The sequence below is a fragment of the Delphinus delphis genome, chromosome 2 (assembly GCF_949987515.2).
Source record: "Delphinus delphis chromosome 2, mDelDel1.2, whole genome shotgun sequence".
Classification (NCBI taxonomy): domain Eukaryota; kingdom Metazoa; phylum Chordata; class Mammalia; order Artiodactyla; family Delphinidae; genus Delphinus; species Delphinus delphis.
In genome coordinates, this window is record NC_082684.1 from 15,997,938 (window position 1) to 16,021,204 (window position 23,267).

At 44.7% G+C, this 23,267-nt stretch overlaps 1 protein-coding gene across 4 annotated transcripts in view; it reads left to right on the forward strand.

Annotated features, from left to right (window-relative positions):
- Window positions 1-23,267, forward strand: part of KCNK10 (potassium two pore domain channel subfamily K member 10) — a 141,215-nt gene that overhangs the window by 101,255 nt on the left and 16,693 nt on the right. For all 4 annotated transcript variants that reach the window (XM_060004088.1, XM_060004090.1, XM_060004091.1 and 1 more), the window contains one exon: window positions 2,096-2,256. In XM_060004088.1, the coding sequence (XP_059860071.1) occupies window positions 2,096-2,256 (161 nt within the window). The remainder of the gene's footprint in view (window positions 1-2,095; window positions 2,257-23,267) is intronic.

Consider the following 23,267-nt stretch of genomic DNA (forward strand, 5'->3'; position numbering starts at 1 on the left):
GTAAGAGGATGAATGATGGACCAACCATCAACATTATCTTTACTCTGTTGCATCCCCCAAATGCCAGTAAGCCATGAGCCCAATAACTCGCTTCTTGCATGGATTTAGAAATAAGCTCCACAGGAGTTGCCCTATATGGGAGAATAGTTAGGTGACTATCTAGACACTAGTTACCATAATGTTGCAAGATTCATTGGCATGAAAGTGAGTAACAAGTAATTTAGAGTCTCATCTCTGTGTAATTTGTGCTAATGCTATAAGCCTTTTTCTTCCAGCACCACATTCTTCAGTCCCGTCATACAGAGTAAGCCGAATGCTCACTAGACGTGAGTTACCTACATAATTGCAGAACTCTTGAGAACGCAGGTGTTGGTGTTTTCAAAGCACTATTTGACATAACATATGAATAGACCTGGCTATAAAAGGATTCTTTTGTATTTAAACATTCATGCCACCAACAAACATTTATTTAGCACCTGATAATCCTTGGTGCAAGAAGTGGGTGGGATATCATCCACCCTGGTCAGGATGGCCATCGTCAAAAAATCTACAAACAATAAATGCTGGAGAGGGTGTGGAGAAAAGGGAACCCTCTTGCACTGTTGGTGGGAATGTAAATTGATACAGCCACTATGGAGAACAGTATGGAGGTTCCTTAAAAAGCTAAAAAGAGAAATACCATACGACCCAGCAATCGCACTACTGGGCATATACCCTGAGAAAACCATAATTCAAAAAGAGTCATGTACCACAATGTTCATTGCAGCTCTATTTACAATAGCCAGGATATGGAAGCAACCTAAGTGTCAATAGACAGATGAATGGATAAAGAAGGTGTGGCACATATATACAATGGAATATTACTCAGCCATAAAAGGAAAAGAAATTGAGTTATTTGTAGTGAGGTGGATGGACCTAGAGTCTGTCATACAGAGTGAAGTAAGTCAGAAAGAGAAAAACAAATACCGTATGCTAACACATATATATGGAATCTAAAAAAAAAAAAATGGTCATGAAGAACCTAGGGGCAAGATGGGAATAAAGATGCAGACCTACTAGAGAATGGACTTGAGGATATAGGGAGGGGGAAGGGTAAGCTGGGACAAAGTGAGAGAGTGGCATGGACATATATACACTACCAAACGTAAAATAGATAGCTAGTGGGAAGCAGCCGCATAGCACAGGGAGATCAGCTCAGTGCTTTGTGACCACCTAGAGGGGTGGGATAGGGAGGGTGGGAGGGAGACACAAGAGGGAGGAGATATGGGGATATATGTATATGTATAACTGATTCACTTTGTTATAAAGCAGAAACTAACACACCATTGTAAAGCAATTATACTCCAATAAAGATGTTAAAAAAGAAAAAAGAAAAAAGGAAGTTGGTGGGAAGAGAGGCAGGGCTCAGTTGATACGGAGTTCCCAGGAAAGAGAAAAAGAGATCCGGGCAGAGGTAACCATCACTGTCAGCGTGAGTAAGAGCACAAAGTCTTCCCTCCTCCACTCTTTACTGTTTTCCCAGGGTAGGGCTGTACGATCCATGGGTCCTTTCTGAATTTGTACTAGACCTCACATCCTCCTTAATGTGGAGCACCCATCACCCTAAGAAGGCAAATGCTGGAGACACCCACAGCCTGTCAGGTGGAGGGGATGGCCATGGGATGAGGCTGTAAGGGAGAAGCTGTTTTTAAATCTAAAAAAGGCAATGCTGAACCCTTCTCAGGTGTTCAGCGTCCCTAAACCAGACACATCCTAGATATGTGATGTTTCTGAAATGGGTTGTACCATTTCCCATCAGAAATGCAATTCTGGGTGACCATAGATTTCCTAAAATGTCATCTAATGAAACACAATAAGATCCTGGAAACCTGGGTCCTTTTGAAAGTATTTACAGGGAGAGAAGGAAGAGAAGCAATGGAACAATGTTCTGAATTTTATAGGACCTTGGAAATGAAGTTCTGCTCCTAAAACTCATGAAGTGGAGGGGTGGGGGGGAATGGAGAAACCTTTAAGAAGTCCGGATTCTTTCATTCAGTGCTGTAATTTCTCTGGCGCCTCACCATTCTCCCTCTCTCTTTTTAATATTTCTCACCAGGGTATGGGAATATTGCTCCAAGCACTGAAGGAGGCAAAATCTTTTGCATTTTATATGCCATCTTTGGAATTCCACTTTTTGGTTTCTTATTGGCTGGAATTGGAGACCAACTTGGAACCATTTTTGGGAAGAGCATTGCAAGAGTGGAGAAGGTCTTTCGAGTGAGTACTGCCATCTATTTAAACCCTAACCTCTGTGATCCAGTTGGCTTTAGCCTGACAGGACCCAGAAGGAATTACCAGGGTGTTCTTGTATCATTATCACTTTTAATGGAATAGTTCAATGTTATGGTCGTATTTTTATTTTTGGCCCATGGTAGTCACAGGTACTGTGCCTAAACTCTTGTCGGTCTTCCTGGAATCACAACACAAGAGGGTTAAGTATAGATTTGCCAATACAGATTTTCTGAAGAGGTGAGGCATACGCAATTTCTTATGAAAGGTGGAAGATGGGTTCCTTAGTGTGTTGGCAATAAAGTAGAGAATTATAAATCCATCCATTTTGTTATTGGAGCTCCTTCACTTTATTTCCAAGCACAGCATCTTCAGGCTGATCCTGGCTTCTAAGACCTCTTCCAGAAGCCTGCATTTTCTAGACATTGCTCTGTGCTATGTATCTGTCTCTTCATGGCCCCCCCCTCCTCCCACTGCTGAGCGCTCCATCAGCAGTAGTACACTAACATACTAATTCATACTAAGGTGTTGATGATTGCTATTGCCTTAATTAGGTTTTTCCTCTTGAGAATACTCACCTTTAAACAAGGGACAAAAATCTCAACTCAAGGAATTTATTTTCTACAGATGGCATTCCTGGCATCAGTGACAGGCATGTGGAGTAGAGGTGATTGGATTGGGGTTTCCAAAGCCCTTTTGCTCACACCTGTTCACATAGTTTAACAGAACATCAGTTTTACTTAGGTGTTAGGTCATTTCTGCTCTCTTTCTCAGTTTTGACATAAGTCTCAAGTCTTTCGAACCTTCTTCAGGGAATTATTTCTTATGATGACTTCATATTTGAAAATGATCATTTGAGATCTTTTTCAGAATCTGGCAATGATGGGCAAAGATAGATCAGTGGTAAGTTCTAAGGCTGCGCTTGTTTTCCCCTCTGAGACAAGAAATCATGACATAAACTTCTCTTTAGAAGAATGCAAGGTAGCTCTCCCCTCGAGAGCTACCAGTTTCAGAAATTCTGGTAGAGTTGAGTGGAGGAATAAGGCACTAGAGCTGGCTTAGAGCCATCTTCTATAAGCTCAGTGATCTTGGGTAAGCTGCCTCAGTTTACTCATCAGCAAAATGGGATGGAATTTGAATTTAAGGTCTGGGTGATGATTAAATGAAATAATGTATGGAAAAGAGCTTGGTATAGGGCCAGACACAGAGTTCAGTGTTGCTGTGTGTCTGTCTCCTGAAAGAAGCACTTGTTGGCAGGCTAGCCACCCATTCAAATTTCATGAGTCGCTTGGTGACATGGGGGTTTTCCTGGAATGTTCTACAGTCTTTGCCCCAAAATGCTGGCTGGCCTCATTAGAACATGCACCTGGGCCCCTTGGTCACCATGGAAACCATCAGTGCTCAGCTTCTGTGCTTCTCAGATGCTCATCTCCCTAAACCAGATGTGGCAACCTTGTCTCCAAGAGCAGTTTTGAACTTCTCAGAGGTACCCTTTTAGCCGTGACCTCTTGGCTTCTGATTTAGAGAAAAATGAGTCTGGCGGATTAAACACTCCGAAGAACAGGAGTCAAATGGAGAAATGACTGATCTGGAATTTCTATTTTTATATAGCTTCTCTAGATCTGAGTTTATTTGTAGAAAGAAAGGATCGGACTACAGGCTTTTGAAATCCCCCTTTAGCAAAAATAAAATTTGGTCACTGTATTCTAAATGAGGGAAGAGGTTGCAATCATTTAATGACATCTGCTACCGAAACTGGGGACTTAGTTCCCATACGAATTTTGGACTGCAAGTACAGAGAACTGTTCTTCCCCTTAAAGATGCCTCTCAAATGGATCATTCACAGGACTCTGGGACAGAGCCTTCAAAATCTCGTTTCTTTTTTTTTTTTTTTAAGATTTATTATTTATTTATTTATTTTATTTATTTTTGGCTGCGTCAGGTCTTAGTTGAGGCACGCGGGATCTTCTGTTGCAGTGTGCGGGCTCTTCCGTTGCAGTGTGCGGGCTCTTCCTTGTGGCGTGCGGGCTTCTCTCTAGTTGTGCTGTGGGTTCCAAGAGCACGTGCGCTCTGTAGTTTGCGGCACGAGGGCTCTCTAGTTGTGGCGCGTGGGCTTAGTTGCCCCGTGGCATGTGGGATCTTAGTTCCCCGACCAGGGATCGAACGGGTGTCCCCTGCATTGCAAGGCGGATTCTTTACCACTGGACCACCAGGGAAGCCCCTCATGTTTCATTTCTATGCTGATGGCCCACTCAGGTCCTTGCAGTGCCATCAAAGACTGGGAGTCTTTGGGGAAGGAGCGGCGGTATATTACCGAGTTGGCCGCACACGATGTATGCGTTTGCACAACATTTGGAGGGGGCTGTGGAAGGGGTGTCTGAGTTCCAGGAGGAACACGGGTGCACTTCCGGAAACTACAAACAACTGATTCTGCAGCAGTTTGCTTGCTGCATGCAGTTTTGGTGGAAAATCTCAAAGCTTTTTGCTTTTCATTTAAACTACATCTAAAAGGCCCGTTACCCTTAGGTGATGATTTGAGAACTGAAAATTGTACAAACCAACAAAGCTTGGGGTTGTGAAGTTTTAGTTCCCACCAGGAAGGTTTATTTATTTATTTACCTGCTCACTGATTAAGGCTTTCCATTCATCTGGTGTGTTTTCTCTCAGCTCTAGGAAGGAGAGGATTTTTAGTGGAGTAAAGATAGAATATAAAATCTAGGTGCCTATATTCTGAGGTGATATGATTTGGTTTCTTCTATACCATTCCAGGTCTGAGCCTCATTTTAAAGAATTGTGGAGACTTACTGTATTATATAGAAATGCCAAAAGCATTCCTGAATACCCGACTGTTGGGGTTTTTATGGGGTGACTAAATGAAAACTCTTTTTTCCCCTCTGGAGTTCAGAACTAATTGAGAAATAGACACAGGAGTCAGATGGAGATTAAAAGGTCAGCTTTATTGCTGATAAGCTCATCAGAGAATGTAGCTTTAGCTTTGATGCCAAAAGGACTTACTAACCATTTTCACCCTGAATTAGAAGAATTTCCCTGCAGTATTAGTTTTCTATTGCTGTGTAACAAAGTAGTACAAATGTAGATGCTTAAAGCAACACTCGTTTATTATGTCATAGTTGTGTAGGTGAGACGTCTGGGCAGGCTTGGCTGGGCTCTGGATCTGGGGAAGAATCTGCTTCCACACTCATTCAGGTCTTGGCAAAGAATAGTTCCCTGTGGCTGTAGGACTGAGAGTCCTGTTTCCTTGCTGGTTGTCAGGGGGGGCCATTCTTACCTTTGAGGTTGCCTGCATTCCTTGGCCTCCATCTTCAGAACCAGCATGGAACCCTTCTTCTATCTCTATGACTTCCCCTCTGCGCTCTCCCGTCATCTGGAGAAAGCACTATGCTTTTAAGGGCTCATGTGATTAGATCAGACCCACGTGGACAATCTCCCTGTCTTTACGTGAACTGTGCCCTATGACATAACAGAGTCATGGGAGTAATCGCTCATCATATCACAGGTTCTGGGGATTAGGGTGGGGCGTCTTCTCTGGTCATTTTAGAAAATCTGCCTCCCACTCCATCTTGGTCGTTGGTAGCACACGCCTCCTCAGTGAGGGCAGGGTCTGCTCCACTGACCTTACTACATCATAGAGAGCAAAACAGTGCAGCTCTCCGCAGCAGATGGTTTCAAACAAGAGATGAAAGAGGCTGAGCCGAGGGAGCTCGGTCCCTTCTGCTGAGTCCACTGGGTGAGCCGCTGTCTGGCTGAGCAGCAGGGGTAGAGATAGGGAGTGTTACTCTAGCTGGAGTCCTTCTACATGGAACGTGAAAATGGACATTGCCCCCAACGTCGATTTACAGTGGGTGAAGAATGTGACACTTACTTATCTCGCATAGCAAGAAGGCTAGAGGAAGATTGTTTCCGGTTTGGTGCATCAGTTTCCCAGTGACAAGTTAAGGATTCTGGTGCCAATTCCAATGTGTGGATTCTTCCACACACCACCAAGTAATTCTCTGGCACCAGCTGGGTGTCCTACAGTTCAACTCAATTCTGACACTATCTGTCTGGAATTAGCATCAGATCCCACAGGTTAAGGGCTCAGTCCTACAAGCCTGCCCTCCCCTTTAGATGCCAATTGCAAGTTCAGCTTGTTACCCATGCTTCTGATGAATGGCTAAAAATCAGAGGTTCCCACAGCATCTTCCTTCCTTGGGTTTGATTAATTTGTTAGCGTGGCTTACAGAACTCAGGAAACCAGCTTATTCACTAGATTACTGGTTTATCACAAAGGATATTTAAATATATGAATCAAAAGTGAGATGAAGAGATACACAGGGAGAGGTCCAAAAACCATGGAGCTTCTGTCCCCAGGGCATTCGGGGCCTGGCATGGCGGCATGTGGAGTGTTATGGTTCACCAACCTGGACGCTCCCTGAATCTCCTCCTTTTTGAGTTTTTATGGTGGTTTCATCACACAGGCATGATTGATTCAATCGTTGGCCATTGGTGATCAAGTCAACTTCCAGCTCCTCTCCTCTCCTGGGAAATTGGGGGTTGGAGGTGGAGTGGGGGGGGACTGAAAGTTCCAGCCCTCTATTCCTGGTTGGTTTCCCTGGTAACCAACCCCCATCTTTAGGTGATCCCAAAGCCACCTCATTAACATAACAAAAGAACCTCTATGGCTCTCATCACAGGAAATTCCAAGGGTTTTAGGAGCCCTGTGCCAGGAAAGACCAAGACCAAATACGTATTTCTTGTTCTCAATCACGACATCCCACGCGTCCACCCAGGTTTGTTCTCCTTCTGCTCTGCTGTCCTTGCCACGTTAGCTTTGCGTCCTCAGGCTTGTGACCACCTTGTTTGCAAGACGGCTGCCTCAGGACCAAATAGCATGTTTTCACTCAACCACATTTAAAAAAATTATTTATTTATATTGAGGTATAGTTGATATACAATACTGTAGGTTACAATATAGTGTACAATACAGTGATTCACAATTTTTAAAGGTTATACTCCATTTATAGTTAAAATAAAATATTGGCTATATTCCCTGTATTGTACAATTATGTCCTTGTAGCTTATATATTTTATACATGATAGTTTGTACCTCTTAATCCCCCACCCCTCCCCCCTCCCTCTTCCCACTGGTAACCACTAATTTGTTCTCTATATCTGTGAGTCTGCTTCTTTTTTGTTATATTCACTAGTTTGTTGTAGTTTTTAGATTCCACATATAAGTGATATCATATAGTATTTGACTTTCTCTGATTACTCAACCACATTCAAGGTAAGACAAAAAGGGCTCCTTTTATGGGAGAAAAGTCTTGCCCCAAATTTTCCCTGCAGACTTCCTCTTCTGTCTCATTGGCCGGAAGTGGGTCGCATGACCATTCCTACCTGCAAGGGAGCTTAGGAAGGTGAGTCACTGACAAAGGAGAATGGGGTGGATTGACTTAGACCATTGGCTCTCAGCGTGTGGTCCCTGGACCAGCAGCATTAGTAGCATCCTCTGGGAACTTGTTAGACATGGAAATTCTTAGAGAAGTTGGGGCCCAGCAATCTGTGTCTGCCAAGCTTTCCAGGTGATTCTGATGCCTGCTAAAGTTTCAGAACCCCAAGGCACAGTGGAGTCATGTTTCATCTCCGGCTGTGATGAACAAAGTTAGAATTCTGGGAGCAAAGGAGAAGTTGGGGTAAGCAAATGACAGCATCTGCCACGGGTGTCATTCAACTGCTAGCCACACGGACCACTCACAGCGATGCTGCCCTCTCTCCCCCTTACGTATCGATAAATTCGGTGGCCTTTGGGATCCTTGACTGACGAGAGGCTAACTTATACGATACCTAACAAACCACCAGCTTACTCACCCCCGTCCCCCATGTCTGCTGCTGCCTGGGCAATTCTCCAGACTTTAGGGTTTTTTAGGGGAAGAGAGTCAGGCATGGCATGGCTTTGGCCTCCAGTCACAACCCACTGGCCTGAACAAGTCACACTGCTCTATCCAACTGCAAAGAGGGCCTGGAATGCATTGTTTGATCTCCAGGAAGGGGGGTGGGGATGGGAAAATAGGTGAGTACTAGTAACGTCATGTGCAGATTCCCTGGGACTACCTGTTGGCTCCGCTCTAGGGTGACAAGCGTCCCTAGAATTTAGATACAAGTGGCCCATGGATCACTCTTTGGGGAACACATCTCCAGTGAAACTCATATAGCATCCAACAAAAGTGGAGCCCCTGATTTGTTGTGACTTGCCTAAAACCACACAGTGAGTTGAGTGAGTGAGCCTGGACTTGGGATAATTTATAATTATTTATATAACATAAAGTAAAAATAATTCTTCCTAGGTTTTCAGCAGGAAATCTGGGCAGTTAGCAAGGAAGGATAATTACTTGGGATTGAGCAGGGATTACTTGGGTTCCAAAGCAGATTTTTTTTTTTAATTAATTTATTTAATTAATTTATTTTTGGCTGTGTTGGGCCTTTGTTGCTATGCGCGGGCTTTCTCTAGCTGCGGCGAGCGGGGGCTACTCTTCGTTGTGGTGCGCAGGCTTCTCACTGCAGTGGCTTCTCTTGTTGCAGAGCATGGGCTCTAGGCACACGGGCTTCAGTAGTTGTGAAACACGGGTTCAGTAGTTGTGGCTTGCGGGCTCTAGAACGCAGGCTCAGTAGTTGTGACGCACACGCTTAGTTGCTCCACGGCATGTGGGATCTTCCCGGACCAGGGCTTGAACCCATATCCCTGCGTTGGCAGGTGGATTCTTAACCACTGTGCCACCAGGGAAGCCCCCAAAGCAGATTTTGGAAGTGGGCAGCCTCTTCTTCCCCTGCTATGGGCTGGCTCTTTTGCTGGGCTGGGCCGACTGTCACTTGATAGGATACTGTAGGAAACCTGGTCAGATTTTGGACTGGATCCCATTTTCTTGCTCTGAGCTGGACTTTGGCCTCTGGTAGGAAGCAGCTGCCTTTTTTTTATCTGGCTGATCAGCAGGCTTTCTGATATTATCTCTAAAACCAAGGGACACTTTTTTTCTTCTTTGGCCTCCCTCCCAAGGATACAGCAGAAATGTGTATTTGCCTTTGGAATGAAAGGAGCCTGGGTGTAGCTGACAAATAATAACACGTTACCCTAGGCTTATCGGTGCTGTGATAACCTGGGGACTTTAGAACCCACCAAATGCTTACAACAGGGTGATGACAATCTCAGTCTGGTAATGATGTTCCATTAGTGGGCTAATTGATCACTTTGGATTGCAGGAAGGGGCTGGTGGAGAAAGCCTAGGACTCCTGGAGTCCTCTGCCATGTGCCTGGCCTGAGTCAAAGAAAGATTTTGAAGAACACCCTTGGCAGGAGACTTGTTTCTTACAGCGTGTCTTTGAACTAGTCCCCAGCAGCAATGGGGATAAAAAAATTATTATTATGTCAAGAAGATAAAAGCCCTTGTTTTCGAAACTGGGTATTATTCTCGGCTCTGTGGGTTCAACTACAATTTCCAATTCCTAGTATTAGTGTAAAAGTTCATTGGGGTACTAGTTATGCACACCAGCATCTTGCCTAAATAGTGGGGGGCCGGGGAGGGCCAGATGGTGGGCTGAGAGCGCCCAAGGGTCTGCATGTTTATGTGTGTGTACGTGTGTCTTTCTGCCTCTATGACATGGCCCCACTAGTGCGTACCATATTAAACATGCCTGAGAAATAACCCAGTGGGACTAATGTTACATGAATATTGTGAGTTTATTTTGATCAGAGAGAAGACCCTGGTTTTTAGTGTGCACACTGCTTTCTTACTTCCCCTAATGGGCTAGAAGAGGGTGCAAGGTAGCTGTTTTTAAATGCACAGAAGGCAAATATTTTTACAGCTTTCTCAACCAGGTTCAGAACAGCTGAATTAATTTAATATTGTCCCAGGGGCTTCCCTGGTGGCGCAGTGGTTGAGATTCCACCTGCCGATGCAGGGGACACGGGTTCGTGCCCCGGTCCCGGAAGATCCCACATGCCGCAGAGCGGCTGGGCCCGTGAGCCATGGCTGCTGAGCCTGCACGTCTGGAGCCTGTGCTCCACAACGGGAGAGGCCACAATAGTGAGAGGCCTGCGTACCGCAAAAAAAACAAACAAACAAAAACATTGTCCCAGATGTGCACTTGGGACAAACTATATAAGTGACATCCACAAAACAGTCTACACAGCATCTCTTAATCACAGCCGTGACACAGTTTGTCCACGATGGTCCTTCGTTTCTCCCTTCCTCTGATGCAGGCTTGCCCAGCCTCAGCTCTATGGACATTTTGGGCTGGATAATTGTCATGGGACCTGTCCAGTGCATTGTAGGAAGTTTAGCAGCTTCCCTGGCCTCTATTCACTAGATGCCAGTGTCATCAGTGCTTCTGGTACGACAGCCAAAAATATCTCCAGACATGACTAAATATCCCCTTGAGGGCAAAATCATCCAGGTAAGAACCATGACTCTGCTGGGATTTAAGGGATCAGTTGCCCCACAGGTCCCAAGGGGTGGACCCTGGTCCCCTGGCTGAATCTTCCATACAAGCTCTGGGGTCTTCATCCATGGTCCTGTCCAGTTCTTCAATGCCAGTGCCGTTCCCACTCGGAATTCTCTTCTCTCAGATGGGTCCTTGAAGAGGGCTTTAGAAATTTTATACTCTGGGAATAAGATCATTTCTCACCAATAAGGGAACATGCCTGGGGACTTGATTCTGATGATATACACAAAGATAGTTGGTTCTGCTACTCTTCAGCAGGCATACCATCTCAGCACTCTCTCTAGCTGGCCCACTGGGGACTAATCTAATATATGATTCTTCCTCGTTCTTGTCTATCTTTGATAACTGGCCAGTGTCCTTTTGGTGTTTCCTGTTGCCATCTGGGATCACCATGGGAGGTTTTTGTTTGTTTGTTTTTTTATAAATTTATTTTATTTATTTATTTTTGGCTGCCTTGGGTCTTCGTTGCTGCTCGTGGGCTTTCTCTAGTTGGCAGTGAGCGGGGGCTACTGTTTGTCATGGTGCCTGGGCTTCTCACTGTGGTGGCTTCTCTTGTTGCAGAGCACGGGCTGTAGGCTCCAGTAGTTGTGGCGCGTGGGTTTCAGTAGTTGTGGCTCGCGGGCTCTGGAGCAAGGCTCAGTAGTTGTGGCGCACGGGCTTAGTTGCTCTGCGGCATGTGGGATCTTCCCGGACCAGGGCTTGAACCCGTGTCCCCTGCATCGGCAGGCAGATTCTTAACCACTGCGCCACCAGGGAAGCCCACCATGGGAGGTTTTAATGGCCTTTAAAATGCATCTTCACTGTTTCCTATAAACAGCAAGGCTATCAAATCTGCCTAAAATATAACTACTTAAAATACTGCCTGGGGCTTCCCTGGTGGCGTGAGTGAGCCTGGACTTGGGATAATTTATAATTATTTATATAACATAAAGTAAAAATAATTCTTCCTAGGTTTCCAGCAGGAAAACCTATTTGTGCCTCATAGCATTTTATCTGCTCCCAAAGCGTTTTAGTTTTCCAGCTTTATCTCATCTGTGGATACTTTGAATTGGACCATTGCCTCGGATTCTTCTCTCTGCACCTGCTCTAGCTCCTTCATCTGGCTCCTCATTGGCAAACATCTTTTCTTGGTGTTCTCTTCTCCTGGAGATTAACCTAGGACTTCAGTAAATGCCCGCTTGCTCGTGTCTGCTGTGTGATTAACGTGAGGGTGGGCTTATAATGTGAAAGTGGGCTTGTACTGTCTCGATGGCTGACTGGTTTGGGCCCACCTCTGCGAGGCGGGTGGCCAGGCAGACTGTGTTCTCCACTCTTCTGTTCATTTCTCCACTGTGTACAGCCCACTCGGTGCCGACAATAAGAGGAACACACAGCTCTAAGTCAAGCTTCTTGGTGAGCCGAGGCAGCTGGTCTTGTCTTCCAAAAGCATTCTTCTTTTTCTGGATTCATCAGATTGCCTCAACAGTTTTGAGAACCTGGAGTCTGAGGGCATCAACAGCAAGATTTTAATTCCCACTGGGGATTTCACTCAGTCCTAACCTCAGGGAAAGTGGTGGAAGAAGCTCTTCCTAAACTACCGTCCAAATGAGGAAGGTCTCTGGAACGTTTATATGGGTATTCCTTACCTGCCAGGTCTTGCCCATGGAAGAGTTGGTCACTTCCTAGAATCCCAGGGGATTTATTGATGAAAACATTTTATATCTTTGCCTTTTGGAACTACTGAAAGTCCAGTGATGCCTTAGTATGTATGGTAAGCTGTTTTTAAAACTTCCAGGTACTTCTGAGTTATGAATTTAATCCAAGAATTTTATTAGTACTCACATTTTTATTAGTATCATAAAACCAGCTTAATAGGCGGATGATTTCCCATGTTCACCTTTCATCACCAGTTTTTACAGGATAGTTTGGGTCCTTTGGAGGACACTCATACAATAGAATAATAATCCTTTACCCTTTTATAGAACTCTCTACCTTTTTTATATTACATTTATCAATATTAAAAAAACTTTTTTTCTTTTACACTTAGCCTCATGCTACCTCTGTGAGCCAAACGAGTAAAAAACACTCTAGTATGTCTTCCGACAAATTAGGTTCCTAAAAATTGAGAGATGCCATTGTTGAACCGTTGAGTCTACCCATCTTGGAGCAGGGTGTGTGGTCTATGACTGGTATGTCAGTGGTCATTGATAAATTCCAAGTTGCTTTAGAACTTTTTGTTTTAGGAAAGGGGAAGTGTTTACATCATTACTGAGAGGTGTGCTGGTGTTCTGAACTTTGACCCCAAAGAAGCCGCTCCTTTGGGGGTGACAGCATGGTAGGCATGGTATGGTCACACTGCAGAGCAGACTGATGGCTTTGAGTAAGGAAGGGCTGCCCAAACTGATCGAGCCTAGGAAACGTGCATTCCTGTTAGAGGAATTACACTTTGTATTTTGGGGGAGAAAATGCTTTGTTTTTTATTTTCTGAGGAGAGCTGCATTTGTGCCTCATAGCATTTTTGACTTAATGGTTTTGCACTATATCTTGGAAGTTTACTGCTGAGTTTTAGACTCTTGTTGGGATAGAGCTGTGGTTCTCACCCTGTGGGTGGTGGGTCCCCAGGGGCCTGAGCTGCGATTTTAAAGGATTAGAGCATCATTTTGTGCATCAAGCATTACTGGTAGATAGAATAAATAACGTCTCCTTTATATACTTACTACCCTTTCCCAAATGTACGTAGAGGGGTAGTCATCAATAATTCACTTAAGTTCAGTTAATAATATGATTCCTGGATTCATAGTAGCTTATTTTTTCTTTATGGGTTTGCACAATCAATGGGTACCAAACGTCCTATCATTGTGTGGGGATTGAGGATTTTTTTTAACATTCAAAAGGGATTCCCATACTCAGAAAAGTTGAGTACAAAAGTACAGGGCAACCCTGGCTTTTCAAATCAGCACTGTTTCCAGGGAATGAACATTTTGGTCCTGGCCGTAGTCACTGTTTCAGTGAGGGTCTCTTCATTTAAGGTGTCCCCAGGAATTTGCTGGATACTTTAGAGCCTGCTTCAGCTTCTTCTTTAGGTCTATTTTGTTCTATTGTGGTTTGATACACATAACGTAACATTTACCATGTCAACCATTTTTAAGCGCACAGCTCAGTGGCATTAAGCACATTCACACTGCTGCGCCGCCATCACCACCATCCACCCCTACAACTTTTTCACCTTCCCGAACCGAAACCCTCTGCCCATTAAACAGTAACCCCTCATTCCCTCCAACCTCCCAGCCCATGGCAACCTCTATCCTACTTTCTGTCCCTATGAATTTGGCTGCTCAATATACTCATATAAATGGACTCATACAGTACGTCTCCTTTCCTGACGGGTCTCTTTCACTTAACGTAATGTCTTTGAGGATTCATGCATGTGGTGGCATGTGTCAGCGTTTCCTTCCTTTTCAAGGCTGATGGGTTCCACTGTATATATATAGACCACATTTTGTTTATCTATTCATCTGTCTTTTGATGGACACTTGGGTTGCGTCACCTTTTGGCAATTGTGCGTAATGCTGCATGAACATGGATGTACAAGTATCTGTTCAAGTCCCTGCATTAATTCCTTTGGGTATATACCCAGAAATGGGATTGCCGGATCATGTGGGAGTTCTGTGTTTTATTTTTTGAGAAACTGCACTATTTTACATTCCCACCAGCAACGCCCAAGGGTTCCAATTTCTCCACATCTTCACCGGCACTTGTTCTTTTCTTTTCTTTTTTTTCTTCAGCTTTTATAGGCCACAAAGACAGCATTTGGTAACCTGCTACCCGATTGTACTCTGAAATCTGGGCTGCTCCAAGGCTGTCATTCTGTTCCATGGGGGGCAAAGTGGAGAGGCTGTGCTTTGGGCCCTGCCTCCCTCTTAAACCCTCTCCCCTCCTCCGCGCTCACCTCCAGCTGTGTCCCTGTGCTTATTCCCACTCTGCTTCCTTAGCTCTGGCCATGCACCAGCGCTGCTAGGAGGGAGGGTGGCTCACCACCAGGCCAACCTGGGCCTCACATGCCGTTGATGCCTGGTTTCCACCTGGCCTTGCTGATGCTCTGAAATCCTTTCTTCACCTCATAATGATTCACTCCCCAGCTCCCCATTCGGGTTGCTCTTTTATACCTCTCCCCAGGTCGACTTCATAAGCAGTTATCAAATAACGCCTTTTGTGTTCTCAACAGGGTGGGGGCGTGGCCATAAACAAAGACAGCCCCTTCTTCCAAGGAGAAAACAGACATGTATGAAGACCAGTGTCCATAGTGAGACCAGGGCTGGAGCAGGCGGTCAGAAGTCACATGGCCTCAGTGCGTAAGCCCTGATCACCAGCCATGTGACCCTGGGCTGTGCCTCAGTTTCCTTACTAGAAAAATGGGGATAAAAATAGTAGTTACCTCTTTGGGCACTTAGTTGATGCATGAGAGCAATGCCTGGCATCCAGTTACCACTCAATAAATGTTATTCATTGTTATGATAAGCACATTGTTAGCTTTTGAGCCCAGGGGAGGGTCTTGTGAATTCTAGCTTGTGTATTTGACGTCACACGCTTTTTCAATGATGGACCTGTTTTGTGTAGCTAATGGGTTGTTCTCTTTAAGTAACACATAAGGGCTCTGAAGCTAAGGGATACTCTGCCTTTCTTCTTCTGTACCCCTCTGGTACCTGCTCAGTGCTAAGTGCTTTAGAGGCATTCAGTAAATAAGTATTGATGGTGAATTTGTTGGAGAGGAAGGAGAAATGAACCAGATTCCTTTTCACACACCCAGGGAGTGTAGGCTGTGCATCCCCCTCCAACAAACCCGACTGAAGAAGAGATGCTTACTGATGCAGGTTTCAGTGCTACCCTTCCTGGAATGGATGTGGAGGTGGGTGGGGCTGGAGAAATGGAGGCAAAAGGGCAGTAACAGACAGAGGGAATCCCATGGGCAGGAGGGCGTGGGCCTGGGATAGAGCTCCAATCGTCAGTCATTGCTTTGGGAGGAAAAGATGCACTGGCCATGATTCAGCAAAGGAAGAATCCAGAAGCTGTTTTCCATCTGAGCAAGCAGGGAGGTTGTGCATTTCATCCTTGACTGCATTTCACTGACTGCAACTGCTTACGCAGACATGTCCATGATATTCCACCACATAGATAGATGCTGGTGAAAGGAAAATCGAAGAACGAAAAAGAATTTATTTTAGCTACATGTTGCTTGCCTCTCAGCTTGCATGTGCTCTTGCTAGGTCTTGAACGCACAGACCTGTACATATTTTTCATAAAGCATCAAAGACTTCCAAGGCTTTCTTCCCCAAAGATAAATGGCTCCTGAAATATCAACGAGGGACCCCCCGACCTGGAAGACGGGTTTTGCCGTGCTGGTGTTTAGATACTGCGTTCTTGCCACCATGGTTCCACTTAGACTGAACAATGTCCCTTGGGTTAGTTTTTTTCCATTCCTTGGCAGAAATGAATTTTGCTGTAGAAAACATCAACAATATTTCTACCTGAGCCTGGGGAATGGTTGAAGGGCTCATGTCAGATTATTATTATTAATATTTGGCTGTCTCCCCATCCACACTCCCTCCCTCCCCCAGCTTCCGTCTTACTGCTGAATAGGCACAAATGAATGTGACGGGCATCTCGCATCAGTCACCAGGACAGTCCCTTCTGATTTGATCAATGCTTTGCACTTTAGTTTGAACAATTAGAAACAGGGTTCTAGAGCATGCAGTTAAAAAAAAAAAAAAAAAGCAAAGGAATTTATGTATGATTTTAAGGATAGGACACAGAAGCTTCCGTGTGATTTTTTTCAAAATGAATTTTATCAAGGACGGTAACAGAGTTGGCACCAAAACTAACAAGAAAGCAAATATCAACATTTCAAATGAAATGCGTCCCATCTAAGTGCCATATGGTGCTCTGGCAGTGTTATTACCACTTTCTTTTTGGCTTTCATCCTTTTCCTGACGTCGCCGTTTGCTTCTTGTCTCTGCTGCTCTTGAAAAAAGTCTCAGCTGTCCTTAGCCCTTTGATTCTGTATTTCTGGTAGGTGTCTTTCTCTTCTACCTCCCCTTTGGAGGCTTGTCAACCTTTTCTCCAGGGAAGAAGACCTGTCCAGATGGCCGGATAAACATGTGACATCTGCTTTCGGGAGCCTCTACTAGGGGTAGTTGGAAGGTGGATGAGACTGCTTCCTGCCTGAAAAATGGGCATGTTGCTTTCTGTCTCTTTTCTAGTTTTTTAAAGAAATGATCACATGCCTTTAGTTTTAATAATATTTTTAGAAATGTCTTGAATTCAGAGTCTCTCCCATTATTAGGGAAACAACAACAAAAAAATGAATTCACCAACCAGACTTTGTGAAAAATTCATATTGGTCGAATTTTTTAAAAAAATGAGTGAAATAGGTGTGGGAGATTCAGAGGTACAAAATTTTGGTTACAAAATAAATGAGTCATGGAGATGAAATGTACGGCATGGGGAACAGAGTCAATAATATTGGAATAACTTTGTACGGTGACAGGTGGTAACTAGACTTACTGTGGTGATCATTTCATAACATATAGAAATATTGAATCACTGTATTGTGCACCTGAAACTGATATAAGTGTTGTAGGTCAACTATGCTTCAACAAAATTATTAAAAAATTTTTTTAAAGCTTTTCACAGTTAACATTCTTTCATAGAGTAAGATCCTTGATGATCGTGTTTGGGGAGAAATCTCTGCTTTCACAGGGGAAATTCCAAGGGTCTGTGTGTTTACACCGAGTACCACCCTCTTTCATCTCCAGATTTTCGCATGTGATATTTATGGTGCTTCAAACACTGTCCCAACTGCTCTCAGCATAAACGTCAGCTCTTCAGGGAGGGTTTTCTGAGTCCTAAAGAAGGTCAGCACCTTGCACTCCCATAGCACCTCACATGCCTAGGTAATGTTCATCTCCTTGAATCTGAGTTTCATGTTTGATTCTTGTCACCCCCATCAGCCCTATGAGGACAGGTTTGTCTGCCCGTGCAGCACAGTTTCCAGCGCAGGACCCAGCACCCACACCTGGGGAAGGAGTGAGTGAGCGTGACTACAATCATACATTTTGATATAGAAAATGCCCTTGAAATCAAAAGTAGTATCGCATGCAAATAAACGTCAGTGGAAGAAACACCAAATGGCTTTAACCTTTGAGATGCAATTATTTTGATGAGAGGGCAGTCCAGCAGGGGAGCTGTCCCCTGATAATGCTTTTTGCACATGGACTTTTATCTCATCGAGAGACACCTGTAAGTGTGATCTTACAGAATTCTCAAGTCAACCTCAGATACAATGTACAGTTAACTTTCTTAGTGGTTCTCATCCCTGTAATACCCAACACCCCCTTTTAGAGCAACTATTACTGCCCCTTTACTACATAGAAACAAATTTCATAGGTAGAACAACTTACCTACACACCATTTTCTAGCTACAAGATGAAGGAGGAATAAAAGGAAGGTAATTTATAATAAAATAATCATGTTTTGGTAATAGGTGCTTGGTCATGAATCCCCAGGAGAAGTACTGAAGTAGTGAGACCCTCGCATCTACATGTAGGATGCAGAGGCTGGTCCAGGTGTGTGGTGTCAGTGACTAAGCTGCCACAAGGGACTTTCCTGCCAGTGATGGGGTTTTCCAAGATGGAGAACAGCTCTTGGCAAGGTTCCAACTCGTCAAAATTCAGCCTTCTTGCAATTTATGTTAGAGTCACAGTCTTATAAAATTCAGCCTATATTGAAACTGTGCAAAAGATTGTGTGTGTGTGTGTGTGTGTGTGTGTGTGTGTGTACCTAAAAGGGAGTTACATTCTCAGCTCAGGTAATTATACATACACATACATTTTTCTCAGTGGGTTGTTCAAAACTCACAGTAACTTTGGGCTAATCCTCTGCTTCGTGACACTCACTTTTGTATTATAGGATGTCTAAACGTTCTTGTCCTCACCTACTATGTGCCAGGAGAGCACAAACACCCTCACAGATTTACCAGTCACCTCCTCAGGTGTTATAAACCAAACGGGGTTATAAAAAAACTTCCAGGAAGCTCCTGTGTAACTTTCAGGACTATACATGTATAATTTCCTGTAAATGGCCATGTTCAAATGTCAAGACTCCCTCCTTGAGGCAGTTCCTGTGCTGTCAATATTCAATTCAATTCAACAGAAACATCCTGTGTGCATGCGTGTGTATGTCCATTGCCTGGGCCTGTCATATATACTCTTATGAGCAACTTACATTAGGAACTCCTGACACTTTATCTCTTGCTGGATGAATAGTTTTAGTTCCTTCATAGAACAGTTTACCTTAAACAGTGGCTCTCATATTTTCCCCAGGTGCCAAGAAAGAGGGAGCAAGTGTAGAAAAACACACGGTGCAGGGCACCTGGGATGCAAAGGTAGGGAGACACACATGCAGGAAGACAGCAGTTCGGGGTGAATTGCAAGGAATAAAGACGGCAGGGAAGAGGACACGGTAACTGACAAGGCAGAGGCTTCCTGCAGGAGGTAATGTCAGAATTGTGTTCTGAGGAATGAACAGGAGTTTTCCAAGCGTAAAAAATGGAAGAACATCCTAGCAGATGGAACGACCTTGAAGAAGACACAGAAGCATAGATTGGTGCAGTGTTTGGGCATCAGTAAAGGATCCAGTCCCTTTAGAGAGTAAGATGCAAAAATAACTGGAGTTATAGATGAGATGGGATGGCACACGCTTGCCAACAGTGGGACTCCTCCACAGCTTTGCTCAGGAAGGGGGTTGCCGCATTCTGGAGGGAGGGGAGGTGGCGTGGGCAGCAGGCAGGATGCAATTACTGAATTGGAACAAGGCCACGTCCTCACAGCTTCCACTGCCACCTCTGGCAACCGTCCCTGGGATTCTGAAGCCTCAGACAAGGCCCATCTCTCTTACTTTACCACAGGGAGTAGCTACTTTTCCTTCTCTCTCTAGTTTTCCCTCAAAGGCATGGTTGTCAACCCCTTCCCAAAAGAAAGAAAGACAAACTGCACAGTTTTCCAGGGCTTCGTGTTATTTCTCTGGGGAAATACTGCAGTGTTTGTGAGCACGGTCGACACTTTCTGTCTTTCCCTTTTCTCCTCCTTTCGCTCTCCCTCTCGTTCTCTCCACCTCTCCTCCTTTTCTTTCATTGTAAAGGTTACAAAAGGAATAGATGATCGTTGTAGAGACTTTGGAAACACAGAAGGGTACAAAGGAGAAAAAAAATCACATGAAAATCCGTTGCCCAAAGAGATCCACCGTTAAGACGCTGATAATTGTACTTTTGAGTCTTTTCTCTTTGCATCTATATGTAGCCTTAATGCCTGTTGCTCCACTGGCCCCCCAGCAGGCCCCTCCCAGCTGTCTTTTCTTCTAGTACTTGCAGGGGGTATCACTCATATGTGCCCACATCTGTCCTGACCACAGCCTGTGTCCTCCCCCATCAACTCCTCCAGATTACCAATCTTGCCTCTAACCACGGACCCCTCTTGGCAATGCTCCTGGCCCCCTCCTGCAGGTGGCAGACCCCTCTGCCTTGGTTGGTACTTGCTCCTGCCCTGCTGGCCTGGAAGGAGGCTGGGCCTCCACTCTCCCTATAACCCTTCATCCCAGGAATGGATGGAGCCTCTTCTATACCACAGCCGAAACTAGCTGCAATTTTTAAAGAGACTTTTCTGAAGATTTAGGAATGTCAGAGAGATATTACCCAAAGCAGTTAGATCACATCTGGTTATCTTGGAGTTCAGATCTCTGGCTGATCTTGGAGTCCAGATGTCTGGCGGTGGCAGGGGACTGTGGGGCTATGTCCCTGACCCACCTCCAAGTGGCTGAAGCCAGTTTTACCCTCACCTCTAGGAGTGGCAGTTTAGCTGAATCAAGAGAAACCAACTATGGCTAAGTTAAGCAAAAAAGAAAAAAAATTTAAATGCTGTTGTGTAACTATCACATCCCTGAGGTGGATGGAGACCTATACTTGGAAGGTACCCAGCCAAGAACAGCTACCCATAGAGCTAGACCTGAAAGAAGTCACTGCTCTGTCTGCCTGGCACAGACAGCAGCCAGCCCTGCTGACCCCACTGATTCTGGGCCCTGGATGCTGTACTGACCACCACTGGGGCTACCAGTCCCGGAACGGAGTCCACATGGTCCATGCTTCTTTCTGCAACACCACTGGTGTGCTCACTGCTGCCTGCCCCCTCCCACTCCCCACCCCCAGCACCTTGGAAGCTCCCATCTGGTCCTACTCAATTCCACCTTGATCAGGGCCAAGTTTCTCCCCTCCGCATCTCTACCCCACTCAGTGTCCAAGTCCCTCAGTCTTTGTTGAAGAGTCTTAGGAGGATCCAGGACTCATGAGAGGTGGGCTGTGCACAGGTGGTGAAGCTGGCGGCGCCCACCCTAGGAGAGAGCTCTACAACGAATCCCTTCCTCTCTGCCTCTGGTCCTGCACACTGGGGGTTGTGCTTGGAAGACCCTAGGGAGACTCAGTCCCTTCCTCCCTCCTCCCTTTCCAGGCTGAGTGGCCATTCTGCCCCCTCTCTGTCTCCATCCCTAGCCAAGTCTTATCTAGTCTCTGGGAGATGAAGAAGTGGTTCTGTAAGATGCCTCTGAGAATCATCACCCCTCATTTAGGAATGGCCTTTGGGATGCCAGAGAGAGAAAAGAGAGGGAGGAAAACACAGAAAACCTTCAGATGAACACTTCGTGATCCACTCTGCCACATCTGCCCAGTAGTGCCTTGTTCAAAGTCTGACTTACGTCTCTCTGGTTGGGGGAGCCTGGGTTGCATGCTTGTGTCCTTGTAGTAGGGAGGCTGGGAAAGTGAGTAGCTGGCATTCTTCAGCTTCTGTGCTGGGAGGAGGTCTCTGTCTTTCACCAAACAAAAGAAGGGGGTTCAGATGATGGGTGGACAAAAAGGAATGACTGGTGTCCTCTAAGGCGGTCATGACCTGTGATCTAATTCTATCACCGCATGATAATAGGGTGGTTAGTTGGCCTTCAACAGCATCACGATGGTCATGAACAGCACACTGCAGGCTGTGTGTTACCAGGGTGGGTCCAAGTCCATTTTCTAGTCTTTTTTCAACATGAGGAGAACATCAGGAAGCCTGGATGTCTTTTTACAAAATTGTCTTCGGGGTCTCCGCTTTTGGTCTTCTGTGGAGAACGGTTCAAATAAAGCATGCGTCTCTGCTAAACACTTTGCAGGATTGAAGTCATCTAAAACTAGACGAGAATACTTCTAGTTTAAGGAGAATACTTTTCTAAAGAAATTATTACCTGCAGAGACACAACTCCTACCTAAGAGTGGACCACTGTTTACTATTTTATCTTATAGAGCATGTGATGTCCACGCCTGCTATCATTTGCATAGCTAAACAGCCCAGTCATTTCATGAAAGATGAAGGTATACTTTAGTCATTTACATTAAGCTCCATTAAAGGGTTTGTATATAACTTAATTCTCTTAAAAGAAAAAAAATATGCCAATTAACTAACAACTGGGACATTTATTGTGTGTTCATTTAGTAATACCAATAGGCTTCTGTCTGGTCATGTCTAATCAAATCCACATTCTAATGAAATCCATTCTAATCAAATTAAAGAACAACGCTACTCTTTAATAATCCTGGAGAATGATAGATGAATAAACATAGATGAATTATGGATTTATTTGCTCACAATGCATACACACTTGGAACTTGGAATGTCCTTGAGGGATTTGTATAAAACTTGAGTAAGATACAAAGAGGACAAGTCTATCAGGATGTTGAGATACCCACTTTGGACGACTCTGCCATGAGGCTATCAATGAAAATTCTGCCAGGAGCAGGAACCAACCAAAAAAGTACATTAAGTCTGAGTTCCTTCACCTCCTTGACCTCCTTGCAGGCTTGTTTCTCTCCAGCACCAGTCTCCTGCCTTGAATCATTTGCAGTAACCCCCTTTACTACTATGGGTGAATCTTGAGGTATTACATATATATGGGCCATATATATGGGAGAACAGGACAGGCAAACAGTGTCATCAGTTCTTCCTGTTATACTCTCTCATTCAGTGAACTCTTTCCCCTTCATGGTACTTCTCTCAAGCTGTGATGATATACTTGCTTGTGTGACTATTTAATGTTTGTCTTGCCCCGACCAGCTCTGTGAGGTTGGGGGCCATTCTGTTTCTTCTCACCCGTGGATTTAGCCCTGTAACTGATGGAGAGTAGTGCCTGATAAATATTTATTGAATGAAAGAATAGAGAAGTTATAGGATTCAACTTCACTCACAGCTTGGGAAATATTCTGCTCGAGAAAATCTCTCTGTTCTTGATGCTTCTGTCAATTTCCCTCAGTGCAGGGCTTCCCAGTGTAAGATTTATTTCTGGGTGACTTTCTATGAAGCTGTGTTCCATTCTTATTTAAACTTCTCTGTTTCCAGTCTAACTCAAAAGTTCAAGCATATCTCTTTCTCTTCTGTTTTCTTTGTTTCTCAAAC